At 46.2% G+C, this 20811-nt stretch overlaps 2 protein-coding genes across 2 annotated transcripts; both read right to left on the reverse strand.

Moving 5' to 3' along the window:
• Positions 1-1372: 1372 nt before the first annotated feature.
• On the reverse strand, positions 1373-3012 carry SODALDRAFT_105095 (hypothetical protein). Its single transcript, XM_028606482.1, has 3 exons — positions 3000-3012; positions 1967-2920; positions 1373-1861 (listed from the first exon to the last, which is right to left on the reverse strand). Exons 2-3 carry the CDS (start codon positions 2771-2773, stop codon positions 1436-1438), a joined length of 1233 nt encoding a protein of 410 aa, XP_028468598.1. The 5' UTR covers positions 2774-2920; positions 3000-3012; the 3' UTR covers positions 1373-1435.
• A 70-nt stretch (positions 3013-3082) lies between these two features.
• Positions 3083-7102, reverse strand: SODALDRAFT_105063 (hypothetical protein). Its single transcript, XM_028606481.1, has 15 exons — positions 7003-7102; positions 6580-6942; positions 5561-6464; positions 5470-5489; positions 5352-5401; positions 5223-5277; positions 5051-5157; positions 4867-4979; positions 4766-4781; positions 4479-4674; positions 4307-4400; positions 3824-4223; positions 3599-3750; positions 3288-3527; positions 3083-3214 (listed from the first exon to the last, which is right to left on the reverse strand). Exons 2-15 carry the CDS (start codon positions 6904-6906, stop codon positions 3174-3176), a joined length of 2715 nt encoding a protein of 904 aa, XP_028468599.1. The 5' UTR covers positions 6907-6942; positions 7003-7102; the 3' UTR covers positions 3083-3173.
• Positions 7103-20811: the final 13709 nt, after the last annotated feature.

The following is a 20811-nucleotide window of genomic DNA, read 5'->3' on the forward strand; positions in this document are numbered from 1 at the left end:
CCCTCAACTTTTGCCGGAGAATCCACCTAGACGCCATCGCGCCAAGGGGCGTATCGGCCGTATCCAATGCAGTAATACGGCGGTACACTGTACAAAATGAGTTGTCAGCTGCCACAGAGACTTTGGGAAAGTCGGGGGATGGATATGAGCCCCCTTACAGCCGATAACAGGGGTCATAAGGAGTCGACGCACGAGTCCTGGTTAAACAACACATGTGCGTAATCAGACTTAGCACTTACACGCCGCTCGTGTTGCGAGCTTCCGCCACTAGTTCGGCCATCACCACATTCTTCGCGTGTCTTTTATTAACCTACTCGTCCATGGGATTTTCTTCTCGGAAACACTTCAAGTATTGTTATTATTGCTATATTCAGCTGTCTGACCCCGTGCCGCTAGCCTTCTCTTTGGCATGATTTCTTTGTGTCCCTGTCGTCCTTTGTTTCGGCACCTTTCTTTCTCTCCCTCGCTGTTCCTGTGTGCCGGCAACGTATTAAAGTCGGTGGAAAGAAAGCTACTATTGTGCTGATCTTATCCTGACGGAGATCCCATCATCCCACGTCATTCTTTTGCTACTACTACCTACCCAGCGCTCCGTAGTTTGAGCTAGACCCTTGCAGTAAGCTCAACTTCTAGATCCACTGCAACCATCCATCTCGTAGCGTCAGGTGTGACGGTGTGACCCCGGTCCCTAGCCTCGTGCCACCCACCCGTGACCCTAGGACTCGAGCCAGAGCGCGACCATGGGCCGTAGTCGTACCGCGTCCGTCCTCCCCTCCCCCGCAGCATATACGAATAGCGTAGAAGCGGCGGGCGACGCCCCCTTTGCCATCCATTGGCCGGTCCATGCGACTCAATGCCACCGTACCCGGCATCCCGGCCAAGGCTCAATAGAGCATCATACCCGTCCGATTATGATTCCCTTTGGGACCTCCTGCCGAATGCCCTCGGTAGCTCTGTTATTCAGCCAGCAACCACAAAAGCTCGGTTGTCTGCTCCTCCGACCCCTTCTGCTTTAGTAGTTGCCGTTTTCGACGAAAGGATGAATATTGATTGGTTGGTTGGTGCGCGTGGGTCCGAATCCCGGTGGGGCGATCGAGGATCCACTACCGGGACCGGAAGCCATAGCCGGACCGTCGACCAAGCGGGTCATTTTCTTCGAATAACATGCGTGTAGTAAGTGCATGTGGTCAACAGGAATCAAATCCCGGGAGTCGTTACGCAAAAGAAAAAAATATCCAATCAATTTGCTTAATTCAGGCATCTATATCTCAACTAGTTCCAGTGCTTTGATACCGCCTGCGTGTCTATAAATTACATGTATTCAGAAGACAAGGATGGCAAAATATGACGGGGATCGGGAAAGCAACCATCCCAAAACCACCGCCCGAATTAGCACGCACTGCGCCCCCGTCCACCCCTGGTAAGGCGCACAGCATCACCAGTCATCATATACATACGGCCACTGCGAACCGCCAAGCGGCAGCCTCTTACAGTTGTCCGACATGATCTTCTGGATGCAGCGGTTGCTGTAATCATCATCAAGATGCAACATCCGGCAGAAGCTGTACTGCGGCACAAGGTCGGGCAGCTTGTCGAGGTCGCAAACGGGAATGTTGAAGAGGGGCAAAAAGTCGGCGATGTTCTCCCCGGGGCTGTTGGTGACGTCGTCGACGAGCTTCTTGACGACGTTGCTCGTGGGCAGGTACGAGTTGGCCGCTTCCTGCGTCCTCATGGCCGATCGGATGACCTGCAGCTGGCTGAGGCCGTATCTCTGAAGTGTTTCCTCGCTCTGGCCAATGTCGGGGAAGTCCCTGACGTGGCTGGCGTCGCTACGGCTATTTCCCTGCACTGCCATGCGAGCCTGTGGAGGGGGGAGAGAGACACGGAAGTTAGCAGCAGATAACACCGGAGCAGAAATGGGCGAGTTGGAATGCGTTGCGCGCCGCTAGACGGAAGGAGGACTTACAATGAGGAAGTTGTGATCCATCACGCAGGCCACGGCCTGGGAATTCCCAATACCGGGACGCCCGAAGCAGGGGCTGAACCCATAGTCCCTCGCAAAGGGATTGTCGTTGGACCACTTGATAATGGCCACATTCCCGGTGTTCCACATGCCGCTGATCATCGAGGCCTGGACCCATCTGGTCATGGTGGAATTGGAGGGCGCCTGGGCGATGTCCTGGTCGGCGAAGGCGCCGCTCTCGATGATCCTCGCCAGCTCCGTCCCCGTTTCCCACTCGTCGTTCGGGGGCGTGTCCGCGAGGAGGCGCTTGAAGTACTTGTCCATCGTATCCATGACTTCGAGCTTCGCCTCGCCCAGCTTCGCCTGCGCGGTCGCAAAGTTGGTGAACCGGGGATCCTCCGGCGGGCTGGAGCTCGACAGACTGGCTGCGCCGGCAGCAATGGTGATCAGACCGGAATACGTCCCGGCACCGCCGCTGAAAGCGCCTATGCTCCCGAACATTCCGGCGACGATGGTGAGCCACGCTGCCTCGCCGGCGGGCTCTTGGGAGGAGTAGGAAATGAAGGTGTTGGCGAACTGGGCCGTGAAGAGCGAGGCGCTGTCGATGGCGTTGTTCAACTCTTTATACCACTCCTGGAGGAAGAGGGCCAAGTTCTGCATCGACCAGAGGGCGAACGGCCTTTCCGGGGTTCGCACGCAGGCCGCCGAGTCTCCCAGCTTTTCGACAGAGCAGGTCCCGGAAACGCTGGAATTTTTCCTCTCCGTTAGACGTCTGAGGTACAGAATGACGGATGCTTTGCTACAGTACATGGGTTGGGGGGAGTGACTTACGTTCTGCAACTTGCTGGCCAATTCCAGGCGTTATCTCTGGACAGACCGTTGTATTGGGCAATCACACGGGGAACACCCTGGACATCGGTGGGCCAGTCGGTATCGAGGCCCAGGTATAGCTCGGACCTAGAATCAGAGATGGGTTAGAACTTGGGCATGGACTGGGAACGAAAAGGGGAGTCAAAGGACCACGCCCTCCGCCTACCTTAGGACAAGCCACCGGCCGATCCTACGATCATTCCACAGTTGGGGCGTCCAAGTGCCACCGTTTCCTCCGCAGAACCAGTGGTCGTCCGGGTCTTCCGGTGTAGGATCAGGCTGGGGCGACGCGCCGTAGTGAGGTAGACCAGGGTCAGGAACAGGGTCGTCTGCTGGCCAGTCATCGCCTCCCGCAGGGCAAGAGTTGAACCAAACCCAGGCCTTTTTTTTTTTTTCGAATATATCAGCGACATTGAGAGGTAGACAGGGATAGTATACTCGGGGATAGTGTTACTAACGTGCCCAGTAGTCGGGTTCGTACCGACCATGTCAGCGCGGCCTTGGCCTCCGAGATTCGGGAAGTGCATGTTTGGTCCTCGAGAAGATCCGAGGAATGCCTTGATGGGCCTCTCCCACTCGAAGAGACTGCCGCCCAGGTTTCCGCGTTCATGTTCGGCGGCCTGGCGCTTGTTGTACCAGACATTGGCGTCTCCGTTGAACTTGTCCGTCCAGACCAAATCGGCCCTTCCGTCGCCTGATGGAGAGACGGTGTAAGTAGAAAAGCCTTCCAGGAGAAGGGCTGTGCTGTTAGAGCTCAAAACTCACCGTTTACATCCGCGAACTGGAAGTTGGCGCGGTCAAGGTCCTCGTGGTACTTGACTTGTCCCGCATTGAACCAGCCACCATGCTCGTCGCGGAGCCAGGCCGTCGCACGTCCGGACGGTTCCATGCAAATGTAGTCGACACGTCCCGAGCCGCTGTGAAAACGAGGTGAAATTGGTTAGCTCGTCAACCGTCATCGGGGCCATCGAATCCGACCAGTTGTCTTACCTGATGTCGGCAAAGTGAGCGCCGTTGTCAAAGTAACCGAGACCCCAGCCCTGGTTACACCTCGCGCTGTTAGGAATATCTCGAACATCCCAGTTAAACCGGCTCCCGTCCCACCGGCTATGCCACACTCTGAGAGCGCCAGTGTTCCGATCGATAATGCCAATAATATCGTCCTTGCCGTCGCCGTCCCAGTCTCCGATGTGTAGGGCTCTGCGGTTAAGCCCCGTCTTGAGCGAAATAGGGGTGCTCCAGGCCGAAGTGGCGTAGAAATCGGACTGTTCGCGTGTGTTCTTGTTCAGGAAGATCCATGCTTCTGCGTTACCATTGTCCGAGTCCGGCGAGATCCAAATGTAGTCGTCGACACCGGTGCCAGTCATGTCGCCCCAGTATATGCCGTCACCTGATGTGGTCATCGTTCGTTAGCAGTTGGCTCGCTAGGACTGCAGATGTCAGAGGAAGGGTTAGGCGGAGGGTGCAACTTGCCCTTTTGAAACTTGCCACCGCTCCCCAGATTCTCGTAGGGCACGAACCTGCGCGAACAGTACGACAAGGTGCACGATTCCCAGTAGTGGATGTACTAGAGGCAAAGTCAGCATCATCTGGGAAAACCGCCCTGTGGTTCTCGGAAAAAGAAAAGGGAGTCCAATATACTCACGTCCGCTCTCCCATTGTCACCGAAGATTCGACCAAAAGCAATCTGATGCCTGTCAATCCCGATGTTTGTACCCATGCCCTGATGGGTTACACCCGCATCGAGCCATCGCGGGATCATGCCCTTATCCGAACCTCGCTGGTTGATCCAGGTCGTGACCCTTCCGTGCTCGTCCATCCAGGTCCAGTCCGATCGGCCGCTGTGCACGCAGCGCATGTTAGCATTCTCTCTTTTGCTTCCGGGGACAAGAAGTCCAGAACCCCTTTCGGGGCTGAGGACACAGAACATACTCTCCATTGATATCAACTTTGTGACAGGGCTGGATGTCAGTAATCCATCGTCAAGATAGCTTGGGGTCAAGGTCGGATCGGGCAAGGTTAACAAAACATACCAAAACGGACACCCCGAATATCACCCATTCCCTTGGCCGTGAAGACCGGCCCGCCTGAGCCCATGTTCTGCCAGTAGGCCGCCCTCTCGCCAATGCCACCATTGCGCCAACAGCTTCAAGAAAGCATGCGTTAGCAACAGAACACCATCGATGGCAATGTCTCGGGATCCTTGGTTCAACTTACAAGATGTCGCCAGAGGCCGGGATGACACAGTAATCGAGCCTCCCGTCACCATCGATGTCGCCCAGGCGCACGTGTGCCCTGCCGAGGCCCCTTTCCGGGGTTTTATACTAGACCAAAAGGCACCGTTAGCAAGTCGGAAGGCACGAAATAGAAGCAGAGATTCGCTGCATACCGATCCCAGCGCCCTGAATGTGGGCGGATTTCCGCCCGTGTTGAGAGACACAAACCTAGGAGGCGTGTCAGCAGGCGATTCGCAGACAGGAAACAACGGTCATGGACGTGGGCATGGAGAAAGCCTCACATTTCTCCATTTTCAGCGATGCAAATAAAGTCATCCAAGCCATCGCCGTTCTGCTAGTGTTAGTCTCATGGCTCTAAAACCTCGCAGTCTCGCCCAGTATCTTGATGTGACGACTTACAACATCGCCCCATTGAATAGCTGAGAGCAAACAAAGTATTCATGTTAGCTTGTGGGCTTCACACCGAAGAAAAATCGAACAATGAACATACCTTCAATCGGGCATCCGTCTCTGATATAGTCGTCCTTGACATCAATGTCATGCTCTTCCGCGAAATTCCCATCTCCCATGTTGAGGCGGAACTTGAGCGTCCTGCGTTCCACCTTCCAACCCCAGACGAGCTCATCCCGCTCCCCTCCCTTGGGCGCATTGTACACGTTCACGAGCTGCGCAAACCACACGCGCGTGCCCTTGGACCGGCCCAGGTTGGTCACCTCGCGGTCATTCCGGGGCACCGACTGGTGCCTGTACGTGCCGTCGTCGCGGATCACCGAGTTGGCGGCGTGCAGCACCTGCCTCCCGCTGCGCACGTCCTGGTTGCCGCTGCCGTACTCCTTCCTGCACGTCGTGGTGCCCTCGCTGTCCTCGAAGAGCCCGGACGGGCTCGGCTCGCTCAGCCACCCCTTCCCGTTGGCCTGGTCGATCGCCCAGTCCCAGACGGCGGCCATCTTCATGTTCCCCGGGATGGTCGGGTGCGTGAGGTCCGGGTGGGGTTTGATGTCCCCGCTGGTGATGAAGCCGTCGGCCATGTCGGCTAGGACCACCTTGAAGGGGGTGACCTCGTTGCCGTGCTCGTCGAGCGTGACGAAACTGCGGAAATGGCGGTAGTAGAGGTCGCGGTACTCGGCGTTGACCTTGTCGACGTTGCCCTGGTTGATGCCGTTGGGGACTAGGGTCGAGAGGACAACGACGGCGTGGGGTACCTCGGAGAAGATGGTTTCGATGAGCTCCTTCATCCTGAGGCCCGTACCGTCGACGGGTTCATGCCGTCCGTTTTGGGTCGCGTCGTTGGTTCCAGCGTTGATGAGGACCACGTTCGGTAGCCAGGTGTGGGTGGCGCGCTTTGTCCTGGCGGTCACCTCGCTTACACGCTGGCCTGAGATACCCTCATGGTCCTGGTTTCCTCAAGTCGTCAGTCTGGGGATGCTCCAATCGCTGTTGGGGGGGGGGGGGGGGGGGGGTCGGAGGGAAAGAGGGGCGGTCCAACCTCTTTTGATTGCCGCTACTCACGTTGTCCTTCATAAGGCCACGGTTAAAACTGCCGACCATGTTCACCTTCCACCCCCTAAGCCGGAGCTTGTCACGGAGAAACTTCCGGTAGCCGTTCATCTGCGTGTCGTCTTCGGGCCCATGCTCTCCGGCCGTGATGGACGCACCGAGAGGCATTACGCGAAGGTAGAAGTCCCGCGCGTCAGCACGTTTGAGAAGTTTTATGTTTTCGTAGTTGGGCGACTGGGACGGTTCGAGGCCGGCAGAATAGGGAAGCGCGGCGCATGGCTGAAGGAGAAGGGCGGCCACTGCACCGAAACCGGCGAGTGTTGCCTTCAAGGAAACCATTGCAGGATGGCTAAGACGCGACAGCGATGGAACACACTATTATCGCCTGTCAGTTGCTCTGAGAGAAGGCGTCTTCAATGCGCGGACGTCTCGTACTTATACGCTTGCTGACTCTGCCTCAGGGATCACAACACTCGACGCTCTAGCCCTACGGGTTTGCGGCTGACGTTCCGTCCAAGGCGGGCATTGGCGCATTGCCGGTACTATAGATAGGCACCAGTAAAAGCGGATCCTTCTAACTCGTTTCGGGGTCGCCTGTTTCTTGGGGTAGCAAGATTGGTCCCTTTACGACCCCAAAGAAGGAGCGTTGTCGATAAAAGGGAGCACCTCTGTTCAAAATGCTCCTGGTGCAGTGGTGTCCTCGTAGAATGGACTACTCAAATTACATGCCCGAGGACGGATCATGCTCCTGGTCGCAGGTGCGACGCTATGCCAAAGACCGGAAGACCGGAAGAGACTTGCCGTTGCCCTTGTGTTCCGTTCGGCGGCGTTGAGTCTTGACTCTTGAGCTTCAAGCGGCTTCGCCGAATCCACGGCTCTTGACGCCGGCCCGGAAGGTGACAAGATGAGTGACAGCATATAGGAAGTCGATCGCGTCTACTGGGCGTCCGAGGAATAATTAATACAAGCTACAGGAATTGTTGAACGGAGAACAGAAAGCAAGCATACCTGTGACCTAATTAGGTGCCATCCATGGCGGAGTATCACTTCTTGACGTCTGGGTTAAGGGTCCTGGGACTTAAGATTGCTTGTGGATACGGTGAATCCTTCAGTGGCAAGGCAGAGGGGGAGGGGAAAAAATCGCCCCTACATGTAGGCACTGGACCCTGGTCGCTTCACGTCGTTGTATTTGTAATTCAAATATGACAAATGTCAGACAAATGTCAATGCAGACCCCTGTACTTCGCCCCTATGTCAACACAGCACAAAGGGATGCGTATGAACAGTCGAAGACCGTTGTAGCAGGGTGAATGAATTAATGACAGCTGGGATCCCAACGCGAGAAGAGGTTTAGAGCCCCCCACCTTAGGAATATATCAACGGTCTGGTCCGTCCAAGATGGCTTCAAATTTCGTGAGGGAGCCGAAAGACGATTCGAGTTGGGAGAGCTGTGCTCCTCCTAGCAGCCTGTGGGCGGAAAGGTCCGAAGCCGTGACCACTGACAGGGCACAGCACCCTGAAGATGAAGGTGGCTGCCGCTGGAGATGGAGACAGCTACGAATTGATCCTTGCATGGGGTTGCCTTGATCGAGGGACATCCAACGACTATTCTTTTGGTTCGACGCTTGAAGGAAACATGAAGGGTCTGGTGGTTTCCGACGTCGAAAAAAGAGGCGTTGATCGTGGACCATGGCCCGTGGGGGAAAAGAAAGCACAGTCTACTCTCGAGGAACTTCAACGAGCAGTAGTCAGTACGCCTTGTACGATTGAAGGAACCATCTTACTGCTGTTCCTGTGATTGAAGAGGTCAGCTGTGCCCGTCTTCCGCCCTCCCCTATTCCGTCTTCCGGGTCGACTTAAACTCTTTTTAGGTAAAATAATCCACTACTTCCTTACCACCCGAAATTAGGTACGTTTCGTAGGTCTCTCGAAGTACCTAAATATCCGAGAAATTAAAACACTACCTTAGGTATTACCACCACTTTTACTACTACCAGAGTAACGTCGCGATTCTGCTCGGCGTGTAATTATCTCATAGGTCGTCTTCTAAAGCACGAATACCAGGGTTAAATAGCCGTAGTTTAAATATATACTAAGACAGGTAAAGGGAGGGAAAAGGTAAGTGGAAAAGGGTAAGTGGAAAAGGGAGGAAAGGAGGGAAAAGGAAAAGGGCGGCACGGGTAGAGGGGCGCGTGTTAGGATTAAAATAAATAAATACGGTTAGTAGATCTATTATTCCTTAGTTATACGACGAATAATATTAGGGCACGTGACTATCCGGTGTTTTCCCGCTTATATAATCCGGTCTAGCGTTTTTCCGACTATATAATCTGTATCCGGATTTTTACGCGATTACCTAACCACTACTTTTTCCTCCCTTTATAATAACGTAATAAGAACTAACACTATATTATAATAACGTAATATCTCTACAAAGAGTACTCGTACGTGTTCGCTTTTTTGTGTTTAGGTACTTCGAGAGACCTATAAACGCACCTAATTTCGGGTGATGGGGAAGTAGTGTATTATTTAATCTTAAAGTAGTTTAAGTCGACCCGGAAGACGGAATAGGGGGGGGGAGTCAGGACTCTGGCTCCCTGTGTTGTTGAAGCTGTTATTGAAGGGAATGACTATTCGTTATGTAAGTTCTGATATCTACTATGTAAAACCCACTTTTTAGTGGGGCTATGAAGTTAGGCTTAAGCGTATAAAGTATCGCACCTAATTTATATATAGAGATTAATCCACTTTATATAAGTGTTATCTATCTTATTAATCCACACACTTAATAAGCTATAGTAGAATTAAAGCTACTCTAGATATCACGACGTAACCTTATAATAACCGACGATATAACTCAAGATCGACCTTACGGCTCTGGCCTACCGCAGCAGGGTTTTAACTTAAGGGAGCTAGGCTATATAGCTCTTACGACCTACGCCTTCTCGAACGGCTATAGCCGTATTATTAACGAATAGTATCCCCGTGGTAAGGAACCGATACGTATCACGTATATCTATAGGAAAGGTCGGGTTCAAGGGCGTTAAGAGTCCTAAACGCATGAGTTAAAATAACGGAGGACTTCGTTATAATCCACTACCTGCCCCTTTAAGGTTAACCTACGTCGTCGTGATACTAGCTAGGTAGTTAAAGTAGTCGTTAATCGCGTTACTAGTTAACTAAGTTCCTATAACTATAGCTAGATTGAGGCGAGCGCCTTCTTATAGTATTATTCGCAGGTTATTAAGCTATACATTCTTAAGATCGTTTCTATATAGAATAGCGGTATTCGGCCCGGCGATATCTTGATAAGACTACGTAATCCCGAAGATCTAGATTAATAGGCGCTCGATATAACTAGAATTAACGTTATAAACTTACTTACCCGGTATCGCCGTAGCGAGCTTAGTAATAAGACCCTAATTTAATGGCTTTACGAGGTTTAATTACTTTCCTGACTTTTACTTACTATTACCATTGTATAATTATATACTAATTTCTTAGTAAATTAATAAACAGGATAGCTTTACCTACTATAACCGCCGTGATAGCCTTAACCGACCAAAGTGCCGTTTTATCGCCCCCTAATCCATAATTACCCTCTTACGATATTCCTCCGATATCCTCGTAATAGATATAACGTATAAAACTAATAAGTTTAATATACCGCTAGTTAATTTTTACGGTATATCGCCTTTACGAAAGACCTTCTCTATCGCGATGGTTTTCCTTAATAGCGAAAAGGAGGATTAATACGCTTAGACGCTTAGGGCCTTAACCGACTTTATCCTCGCCGCCGATTTACCGTTACCTTACTATATTATTATGGACTAGGAGTAGGCCCTAATAAACGCGCTTAAATCACACCTAAATCTAGGATTAGTATAACCAGATAAAGATGTAGTGGCACCAGATCGTCAAGACAAAGATCAGACAAAGAGGTCAGTCCAGTAACACCACGATGCTTAATCAAAACATAACCAATAACACTATAACCTTTAGCGAAGAAGTAGATCGATAGTCACTGCTCTAATCAGGGTAACGTAAGTTAAACTGGAAAGATACCTTAAACGTAGAATAAGCAATTATAAAAGAGGATAATGATTAAATAATAATCCCTCGATAGGGATGTCCTGAGCCTGTCCTTAATATATATATAGGAGGTGGATCTAGTAGCCTTGAAAAGGGGGTTATATAACTGGCTATTAGAACCACTCCAAAGCCGTATCTACGCGGTTATAATACGGCCCTAATTATCTCGATTACGCCCTTGTAGCGTAGATAACTCCAAAAATAAGCAGATACAAGCAAATAAACCAAGCAAAGAGCTATTATATACCCTTATTCCTCTAATCACCCCGTCTTCCACGTATACCTAGTTAGGGATCCTCTTAGTTCTAGTTCCTCCGTATTTACCGTTCCATTACTATTTTCACTAACTATATCCTTAAAACGTCGCTTATCTAATCCTCTACCTATATCTCTACTTACGCTTCCGTAATGTCCTTCCTCCTACTATATAGTCGGGCTCGCTAGCCTTCTTAGCCTCTTATTAGCAGTAGCCGTATCGACTTCCTACTTAATAGCGGTACTATAACGACATAGCTCGCGATAGCGGGAGATACTTACTACTATTAGCGGCGGTATCTTATAAAGCGGCCCTATAAGGGTTATTAAACGACTAGATCTATTCTGCGCGGCTATAATTACTTAGTCTAAGCGGCACGTTCCTTATCTCGATTAACCTATAGAATAGTAAACTGCGAGATATTTCCAGGCCGTGATCCTGATATGCTTAGTCCTCCTCCTACTTACTCTATATATCCGTTCTCACGGAAAACTTAACGAGATCTTCTCCCTTATACGTGTAGTAGCTAGTGGCTAAGCTAATCTTAACTAGAGCGGACTATGGCTACTGTATCTACGGCTTCGACTGCTTTTTTAGCTTAGTCTTCTTTGGATCAGGGGAACTAATAGGGGCTTAGACCTTAGGAGACTTAGGCGGTACTATAATAGGGGCGTGCTTTCCTTAGTAACTTTCTTATACTTAGGGGTAGTAAGCTTCAGATTGCCTAGCTCCGGGAACGTGCCGCTATTATTATTATCGAATGCCAGGACTTTAGTTGGTCCCTAACTAGGGGAAGGGGACTTCTATTTAGTCGTCTAAGAGGTTTTAGGAGTTTTAGAACCCTTAGGCGGGTTAATAGGCTTCCACTCTTATTAATAAGCGTGAAATTAGTTATCTTAGACGGATTATAGAAGGGTAATATAATAGGAGTAGTAGTAGGAGCTAGGTTAGGGGTTAGGGTAGGCTGCTTAAAAACTAGCTCGGGCTAATAGCTGAAGCCGAAGAGTTCGCCTATATAGCTTAACTAGCTATACCGGATATACCGTGTATAACTGGCGTTATCTATAGCGTAATAGCGACTATCCCATAATCAATATAGCCTAGAGGAAGCGGGAAATAAGTATCCCTCCTAAATAACAGAACGGATCTATTCACTAATAAATAGACTATACGAGTACGTATTTTTCTGCTAGGGACTAGGGATAATATAGAATTTCCTGGTTAGGCTATCTATAGCCTCCTCGGGCGCCTTAATATACCGTAGCTAACTCACGGCCCCGCGAAAACTCTCTAGTAGACGCTTCTTAGCTCCTCCATTATACTATATACTATTGTATACGTATATAACCTAAGTCTCTTAATCTAAGATTAGACTAACAAAGTGGTTTCCTCTAATATAGTATATAAAGGGGATTAGCCGGCTCGTCGAAATACGGAAAAGGTCCCTATTACTAATATCTAAGTAGTTATACTTTTTCCTCTTAGCGTCGTATCCCTATAAGGTAACGTTATTAATCTAGGCCTTAGGCCTAGTATCCCCTGATCTATCTAGTGATTATTACCCTAATTAAGTCTTTCATAGTAGATTTCTCTAACGACTAGCCCTTAAAGAGATTACTGTATACTCTCTACGTAGTAAGTAAGGCTATTCGGGTAGATATAATGCTATCTGCACGGACCTTCGCTAATAGAGTTAACGGGGTTATATTATCCATAGCCGCCCCTCCTAAATACTCCCCTTCTATACTCTCTAGGAGCTATTAAATAGTATATTAGTTCGCCTTATCGCTTATAGCGAACTTAAAGAAGAGAGGATTATTGTTAGATACTTCGAATAGATGGTAAGGGAGGCCGGTTAAGGGGAAAGCCTAGCTACTCTTCTTAGGAACGTATTCTATACGGCTCCTAGTACGAGATTTAATAACTATACGTGGCTTAGGGTGAATATACCTCTTAAGTAAATCTCCTACCGGGGTAGTAGCCTAGTAGTTAGTTATATCGATATATAAGAAAGAGGGGGGGTGAAGAAAAGGGGGGGGATACTAAGGGGAAATAAGAGCTAACACGAGTATAAACTACGGCAGGTTAGTCTGATTAGGTTTAAAGGCGTCGAGGGCAGTTAAAAAAGAAAGGGAAAAGTCATTACTTATAAAATAGAGGTTAGTGGTTACGGGTAATATCCGAGAGCGAAAGGGCTAGCCGAAAGCTATAGAGTGGAAAAGAGAGGAAAAGAGATACTTAGAGTTCGAGGTTAAGAGATATTTATCCTCCTCAAATAAGCTTAAAAGTGCCTTCTTCCGCGATAGTCTTCCCCTTAAGAGTTCCTTTATAGTAGGCGTTACTATTTAGCTACTGCCTATAAAGGAGTCTTTCGATTAGTTAAAGGAGGCGTGCCTTAGTTATAGCAATAATAACTTCTTTAACCCGGCAGAAAGGTCCCTGATTAAGAAAAAGACGTTGAAATCCGGGCTTTAATTAGTCGAAAAGATTAGATAAAATAGCTCCTGCGTTATTTAGTTATAGACGTAGCCATAACTCAGGAATAAGGGATCTAAAAGAGGAAATAGTGAATTACCCCTTCCTTAAGCCGTAGCAGGTAAAGGCCCCTTTATAACTACTTTAACTAAATAGCCGTCTTTATAATTTATAGAAGTAATAAGGCTCGTAACCTCCCTTGATTGCTCGATCCCTTTAGTATAAAGGGCGAGCCTTTCTAGCGTTTTCCCTCCTCTTCTTCTTCTTTTTTTTTCACCGTAATATTAAGGCAGATACGAATATAACTATTATTTACACTTTAACTAATAATAGTAATAATAGCGACTAAATAACTAATTAGTATATTTAATAAGACCGAGTCGCACGAGAGGAAGAAGGTAGTCGGCCGTTAGTAGTCTATTAAGCCGACTCCTTGGTTTTAGTCTACTGCTTGTCTGCCCCTTAAAACCCGTAAGGAGTACTCCTTTAGGGTGACCCTAGTAGATATAGTGGTAAGTTTTTTATCGATTCCGTATATAGGTTGCCCTAATTAGGCTATGTAGAGACTAATATCCCTTAGGTAAATCCCTATTTCGGCTAGTATAAAGTAGCTAGTAAGGGCGACTCGTCGTATGTTAAGTTAGACTTCCTGTAATCGTTAATTCCTGGAGAAAGTAAGGCGGTAGTCGCCGGGCGGGTCTAGGATACTCTTCTTGACCTTAGAGACGTTAAGGTTAGTCTATTTATAAAAATAAAGGCTAGTAATAGTTCGCCCCTCTTCTATCGTCGAGTCTTTATAGCGAAGGATATAACTAGCCCTTAGAGGGAGTATCTTATAAAGATCGTCTCGCGGCCCTATACTACTAGGGCACTCCTAATCTAGGTATATGGCATTATTAATAAGGTCCTCTACTAGTACTATAAGGAACCCTAAATAGCTATAACTAATCGGGTTAATAATAAGATTCTATACCCCTTCTTGGAGTACGTATTGATCCAGGAGAGCGAGGAGTTCCCGGACAACGCTAACTGCTAATTCTATAAGTCCGCTTATATATATTATAACGATACCCTTCGGAGATAGTTTTAATAGGGTAATTAAGAGGTCTCCTAGCCAAATAATAAGTATCCGGGTATTAGTTATTCCGATCCCTCTCCTAAGCAGAGTCTAATACTACCTTAGTCAATTTATAATAACGGCTATTATCTCTTATACTCCCCTTAGCGTGGCGTTTATATTATTTAATATAAAAGCCGTTTATTAATAGGTAGCCTATTAGTAACGCGATACTTCGGGAGGTTAAAGTCTCCTAGCTCGAGATAGTATTCCGGCTATAGTTCCGGCTTTAATATATCGGTATTAGACTAAACTAGATAACCACTACTAAAGGGTTAAGGATAGCGCTTAGTATTAGAAGTGGGAGACCGTTAAGTATTATCGGATCTCTTTTCCCGTAAGGGCTTATGTCTACCATAGGGAAATTAAGGTATACGTCCCTAAGTATAAGGACTATAAAGAAGGACCGGTTTAGGAGTTAAAAAAAAGGGAGGGAATAGGTATCTTTTACGGTGATTAGGGGAATAAAGGCATAGTTATAGCTAGATAAAGTAGTCAGGGCCGGATCGGCTAATGGGTAGTGAATTATAACGAAATAAGCTTCCGAGCCTAAGTCGCTAGCGTAGTTAGGTGAAGAAAGAGCTATTATTTAGGAAAGCAGGGTAGGGTAATAAGGTTAGGGGAAAATAGGTATAAAAAAGGAGGTCTTCTTCGTAGCTTATCTTTTTCTCTTTTCCTCCTCTTTATAAAGATCCGTTTCCTACTTAACACGAGTAGATTCCACGGGCCTATCTACTAACAAAGCCCTTATAAGAAGAATAAGATTTATAGGCAGCGGCCGGCAGTCGATTAATTAGGCTAACAAAGCTAGGGAACCTCCGGATTTTCCGGATTTTATTATCATTATCGCCGTTATCGTTATAATATTACGTTTTTCTTTCTAAGGGTTTTTTTCTGGCGGGGCTCTTAACGCCGTTAACTTAGTGTCTTAAACTTACTCTTCTAGTAATAGGTATAGTATTAATCTTCTCTTTCTAGGCGAGGGACTTACGTATAGTAGGTTTAAGGGTAGTATAAGTGGGCGTGGTTAGGGGAATAGATATATAATAATAGCAATAAGGAGAGTAATTAGTAACAGAGATTAAAAAAGGGTCTTTAAGCAGTGAAAAGAGGAGGGCCATTTATACTTCTAAAATCAGGCTAATAAGATTAATATAATAACTTAACTAGTTACTAGTACTAGGGTTAGGGAGGGATTTACAGTTTACGGCTTATAGCCTTTTACGGTATTTGTCTTAATTATATTATACCCTTTGAAACCGTCCCTATACTAGTTATTCCTGACTATAACTCCCTTCCGTAGAATAGGTAGCTTATATTAAGCCAGGTGTAATCGGCTTAGGTTCGATAAGTTATACGGTGATTAGGGGAATAGAAGTGAAGAATTTAGATTATAATAAAAGAAACTTATACTTATTATAGAAAGAGTATGTGTGGTAGTATATCTCTATAACGTCTACATAGTTAGGCTTGCTTATAAATATAATAAATAATAAATATAGAAAAAACCTTCTGATCGGGGAAATAAGTCTAGATAGGTTTATAGTGCTTCTGATTAGGGTAATAAGGGTAAAAGTTTAAAAAAGAAACGGATTAGGGTAGTAGTTAGGAAGATTATTTATAGATTTGCGCCCTTTATACTAGCGTATATCGCGACTCTAGGTGGATAAGAGACTTATCTCTGTTTACCCTTAGCCCTAAAACTACACGCTAGCCTTCTAGCGAGTATAGGCTTTAAAAATAAAAGAAATTAGGGAAAGTAATGATAAGATCCTTTAATATACTTAATATTAAAGTCGAAGAGCCGGATCTAGACGAGTTATCGGGTGATTAGGGTATTAGGGGGATTAGTAGCAGATCCTTTTAACTAGGATAAGAGGGCTTAGGCGTCGGTTTCGAGGATAAAGTAAACCCTATAGAGGTAGTTACGTAGGCGCCGAAGGGTTTTTAGGACTCCCCTTAGCTCTAGCTTACTAATATTATAGACCCTCTCCATAGGAGACTAATAACCGCTTTCGTATTATACCACCGCTCTTTTATCCTTAACGTACTAACTAAGGATTCTACCCTATCCTTCCGTGCTAGCGTTAACAATAACGTAGATAATTCCCACGCCTTCGCTATACTAGATAGTAATCACCATAGGGGTAGTGGTAAGGGCTTTTTTAAGGGCGTCTATAGCGTGTTATTAAGGCTCCTCCTACTTAAAAGTAATATTCTTCCTTAGTAGGTCGGTTAGGGGTCTAGCGATAATAGCGAACTTATAAATCTAGACTCGGTAAAAGATAGCAAGACCGAGGAACGAACGGATATCAGAAACCGTACTATACCTCTCCTACTCTTAGACTTTACGATCTTAGCCTGTTTAGGGGAATAACTATCTATACTATAGACGTAGCCCACAATAATAGCCGCTTTCTAACACTACTAGCTTTTAATACCTATAATAATATCTCTAGCTAGCTCTACGTTAAGAAGCACTTTATCGATATTAGCGATATACTCGGCTATAGAACGGCGAATTCTAGGTCTGATTAGGGTATCCTTATAAGTGGTTATCAGTCCTTTTACTATAATATCGTTAATAAAGGGTCTATAGTACTAGAGAATAAAGTCGTAAAGGATACGGGTTATAATACGTATAAACTAGGCTACTGAATTAGTGGCCCCCTAAAGGAGGGTATATATTCTAAAGAGTCCGATAATAGTCGTAAAGGTAGTTAGATCTTAAAACTCCTCGTTAAGGGTAATCTAATTATAGCCAGAGAAAAGGTCTAAGAGAGATATAAGCTTATATATAGCGAAATCCTCGGAGAACTTATTAGCCCTAGGCGGTATAAAGGTATCTTAAAGGGTTACTGCGTTAATCTTAGTAGCCGAGTTAATAAGCCGTATATTACCGTCCTTCTTTTTAACTAGAAACTAGGGGTTATGATAGGCTACGTGGCTCTCCTCGATTATACCTTTCTTAAGGCGGTCCTTTATTATCTACACGACGATAGACTCTAGAGTCTTAGGGATAGGGATCCTTTTCGCCTACTACGCCTTATAAGGAACCGCCCGTATCTTCTATAGAGGGGCTACCCGTTCGTTAAGGCGGTCGTACTTAGTCGAATCCCACGTAATAGCTATCTCTCGGTTTAGGAGGACTTTTATTAGGAGCTCCTATGTCTTAGGGGTTAAGTGGTTAACGGTCTTCAGGATAGCGTCGAGTCTTTCGAGTATAAGGCGCGAACGGGGTATAATTTTAGAAAACTTTAGTGTGATTATGCTAATAAACCGCTCGTCTTCTAGCTCCTAGTCTTCCTCCTTAATTTCCACGAGGATATTCTTCTTTTAGTAGGGGTCTTTATTAGGGACACTTTTATTAAACGGAATATCGTTAAGAGGATAAACCTTAAGAGCCTTAGGCTTTTATATAGTAAAGACGCCTTCGGGATTAGGGGGATAGTATACTTCTTTAAGAAGATCGAAGGACTTCCTCTTCCTAGACTACTATAGTCTTTTCGACGTAACCGCGGCTATACTAGTAATACTATTCTCCTCTTTCTTTAAAGCCTTAAGCGCTCTTATTTAGGAATCTTTCTACATTATCCGGTCCTTCCGAACATATAAGACTAAGAGGCTATTAGGGTGATTAGGCTAATAGTGGTATAGAAAAGTCGAAAAAGATAAGTGGTTAGTATAAATTAGTTACTATTATATAGTCGTAGTTATTATATAGGGAGCCTCCACGACACACCTCTTATATCTTTAGCCCTAATTTCGTGGTATCGCCCTTAAGGCTATATAAATTCTCTACGCTAAGGGCTTTACCTCCTCCGTAAACAGGAAGGCTACTAAAGTAGCAGCGTCCTTATTATCTAAATAAAAGAAAATATCGTTATCGCTTTCCTTCTTCGCCTCCTCCTCCTCCTTCGCCCCCTAGTCGGGCGAACCGCTAGTCCTATCGTTACTCGATATTAAGGTAGCGGCCCCAGACTAACTATAAGGGACTCCGTCCTCCCCCTACTACCCGATACTTAGATCTAGTATATCCTCCTCTTCTTATCGTTTCTCCTCCTTTTTAAACTTAGGCTAGCTCTACCTATAAGGGCGGTCGTTAAGTTATTCCCTACTAGCGACTAGGACGATAATACGGGTATCCCCGTAGGCGAAGTCTATATTAATCTATCCGTCTCTATAGGTAAAAGAGGCGTGGCTATCGAGTAATAATAGCAGGCTAAGAAGTATACTAGGCCCTATTCCCTCGATTACTATAAAATAGGCCTTGCCGTACTAGTCCCCGACCTAGAGGTGCTCTTCTAGATATCCTATATAGTTTACTCTATCTATGTCGTTAATCCCCTTAATCGCGATATTACTTTTCCTGATACGGCTCTATAATCCTAGCTTTTCCACGAGGTCTAGCCGAACGGTATTAAGGACGGCTCCTATATTAATAACTACGTAAAAACGATCCTCTGTAGGGTAGGACTTAGCCATTCGCTTAGTTAGGCTAACCCGTGTAGTTATATACTTCGTATAAACCGTGGGGGGCTTTAGTTTATTAATTATTAGGTCGGGCGTCATAGATAGGGTATTATTAGGCGTAGGGGCTATAGTCGTGGTATTCGTAAACTATATAGGGCGTTCGGGTCTAAGGGGTAAGGGGTCGGTAAAAAAGGCCTCTTTAGAGGTTAAGCGGATAACTTTATAAGGCTTTACCTAGTTACCGATCGATCTTAGTATCTCCTTATAGTCCGCGAGGATAGCTTTATTAGTGGAGAGGAGGTAAACTATAGGAACCTTAACTTCTATTTCTAAAAGGTGCTTTAGGCTCTTCTTGCGGACCTTCTATATAATAGCCTCCTAATTAAATAAATTAAGGGTATTCTTTTAAGCTAAGGCTTATAAGGTAGGCCGGGCGGTGGTTAAAGTGGTGGTGGGTCTAGATATAGGGGCCGTCGAATTAGGGGTTAGTCCTTCCTCTATATCGGTATCGTTAACTATCTCTATAACCCTTTAGAAGCTTTCCGGAGTCGATAGGGTCTATTAAATAGCCTGATTAGGGGAAGCCGTTACTTTTAGCATGGGTTTACTAATTCTCCCACTCCGGATAGTACGAAAAGGGTCCTAGGGGTCGGTCGAAGTATATTAAGATATAGACGTAGTATATACCCTAGCGGTAATAAAATTAATAGATCCTATAACCTTAGTGACTCTTAAGGCTTAAGTGGCTTAGTTAGCCTAACTACTGTAACCGGCTTACTACTTCTATACCTGCTTAACTATATACTTAATTATAAGCCTATCAGTCTTTTTAGTCTTATAGGGAAGCGTAGCGGGCTAGAAGGTCGTAATATAGAGGTCTACGAGGTCCTTAAATCGGCTATAGAGCTTAGTAGCTGGCTAATATAATATAAGGCGTCGGTATAGCTAGTACTCGTTAACCCGTAGCTCGCTCTCTAAGTAGGCTGCCTAGATACCGTTCTAATCTATAACTAAATACTCGGGGAACTACTACTTAACTAGGTTATAGGTATTATCGTGAATTAGGATAAGGTAGTTATCTCTCCGATACCCTTCTTGGCCGTAATAGTAGTAGCGACCTAGTAGGGGCTGGCCGTTATTCTAGGCACCTCTCTGCTATCCTAGGCGGTTATCGTCTTACTAGGTCGGGCGGTTATTATTACGTCGGTTATTATATCTAGGGCGGGGTCCTCTATAGTAGATCTCCTTAGTGTACTAGGCGTTATTAGGCTAGTAAGCGGCACTATTAGCCTGATTAGGGACGGCGAAGTGTATTAAAGTAGTTATTATAGGTTAAGGGGCGTGCTTAAGGACGGTATAAAAGGCGTTCTTTAGATTAGACTTTATAGTAAGGAGGGCTTAAACATTTTCCGTGCCTATCCTCTTAGATAGGGCGAGCACTTAGGTAGTAGTGCCCCTAACGCCTTTAGCTCTATTATCGATAAGGGAAATAGTATACTTCTCAAGGAGGTCGGCGAGCTTATCTATATCCGATTAAGAGGCTATAGACTCCTAGACTATAGTAGGCCGCCTTAAGATAGTGGGCTGGAAAGCGGTATTATTAGGCTAATTAGACTTAGCTATACCTAGTATAGTGTCTCCGTCTATACGCTTACCCTTTACTTCCTAGATATCTGTAGACTACTCGCGTAGTATTTCCGAAAGCAGCCTATAGCTTTTAACTATCTTCCTTAGATTAGTGCCTTAAATTTAAAGTTTATTAGCGATAAATATATAGATATCTCTATGCAGAATAGTAAGGACGATACCGTAGAGCTCGGAGTCCTCGACG

The sequence above is a fragment of the Sodiomyces alkalinus genome (assembly GCF_003711515.1).
Source record: "Sodiomyces alkalinus F11 unplaced genomic scaffold SODALscaffold_2, whole genome shotgun sequence".
Lineage (NCBI taxonomy): Eukaryota > Fungi > Ascomycota > Sordariomycetes > Glomerellales > Plectosphaerellaceae > Sodiomyces > Sodiomyces alkalinus.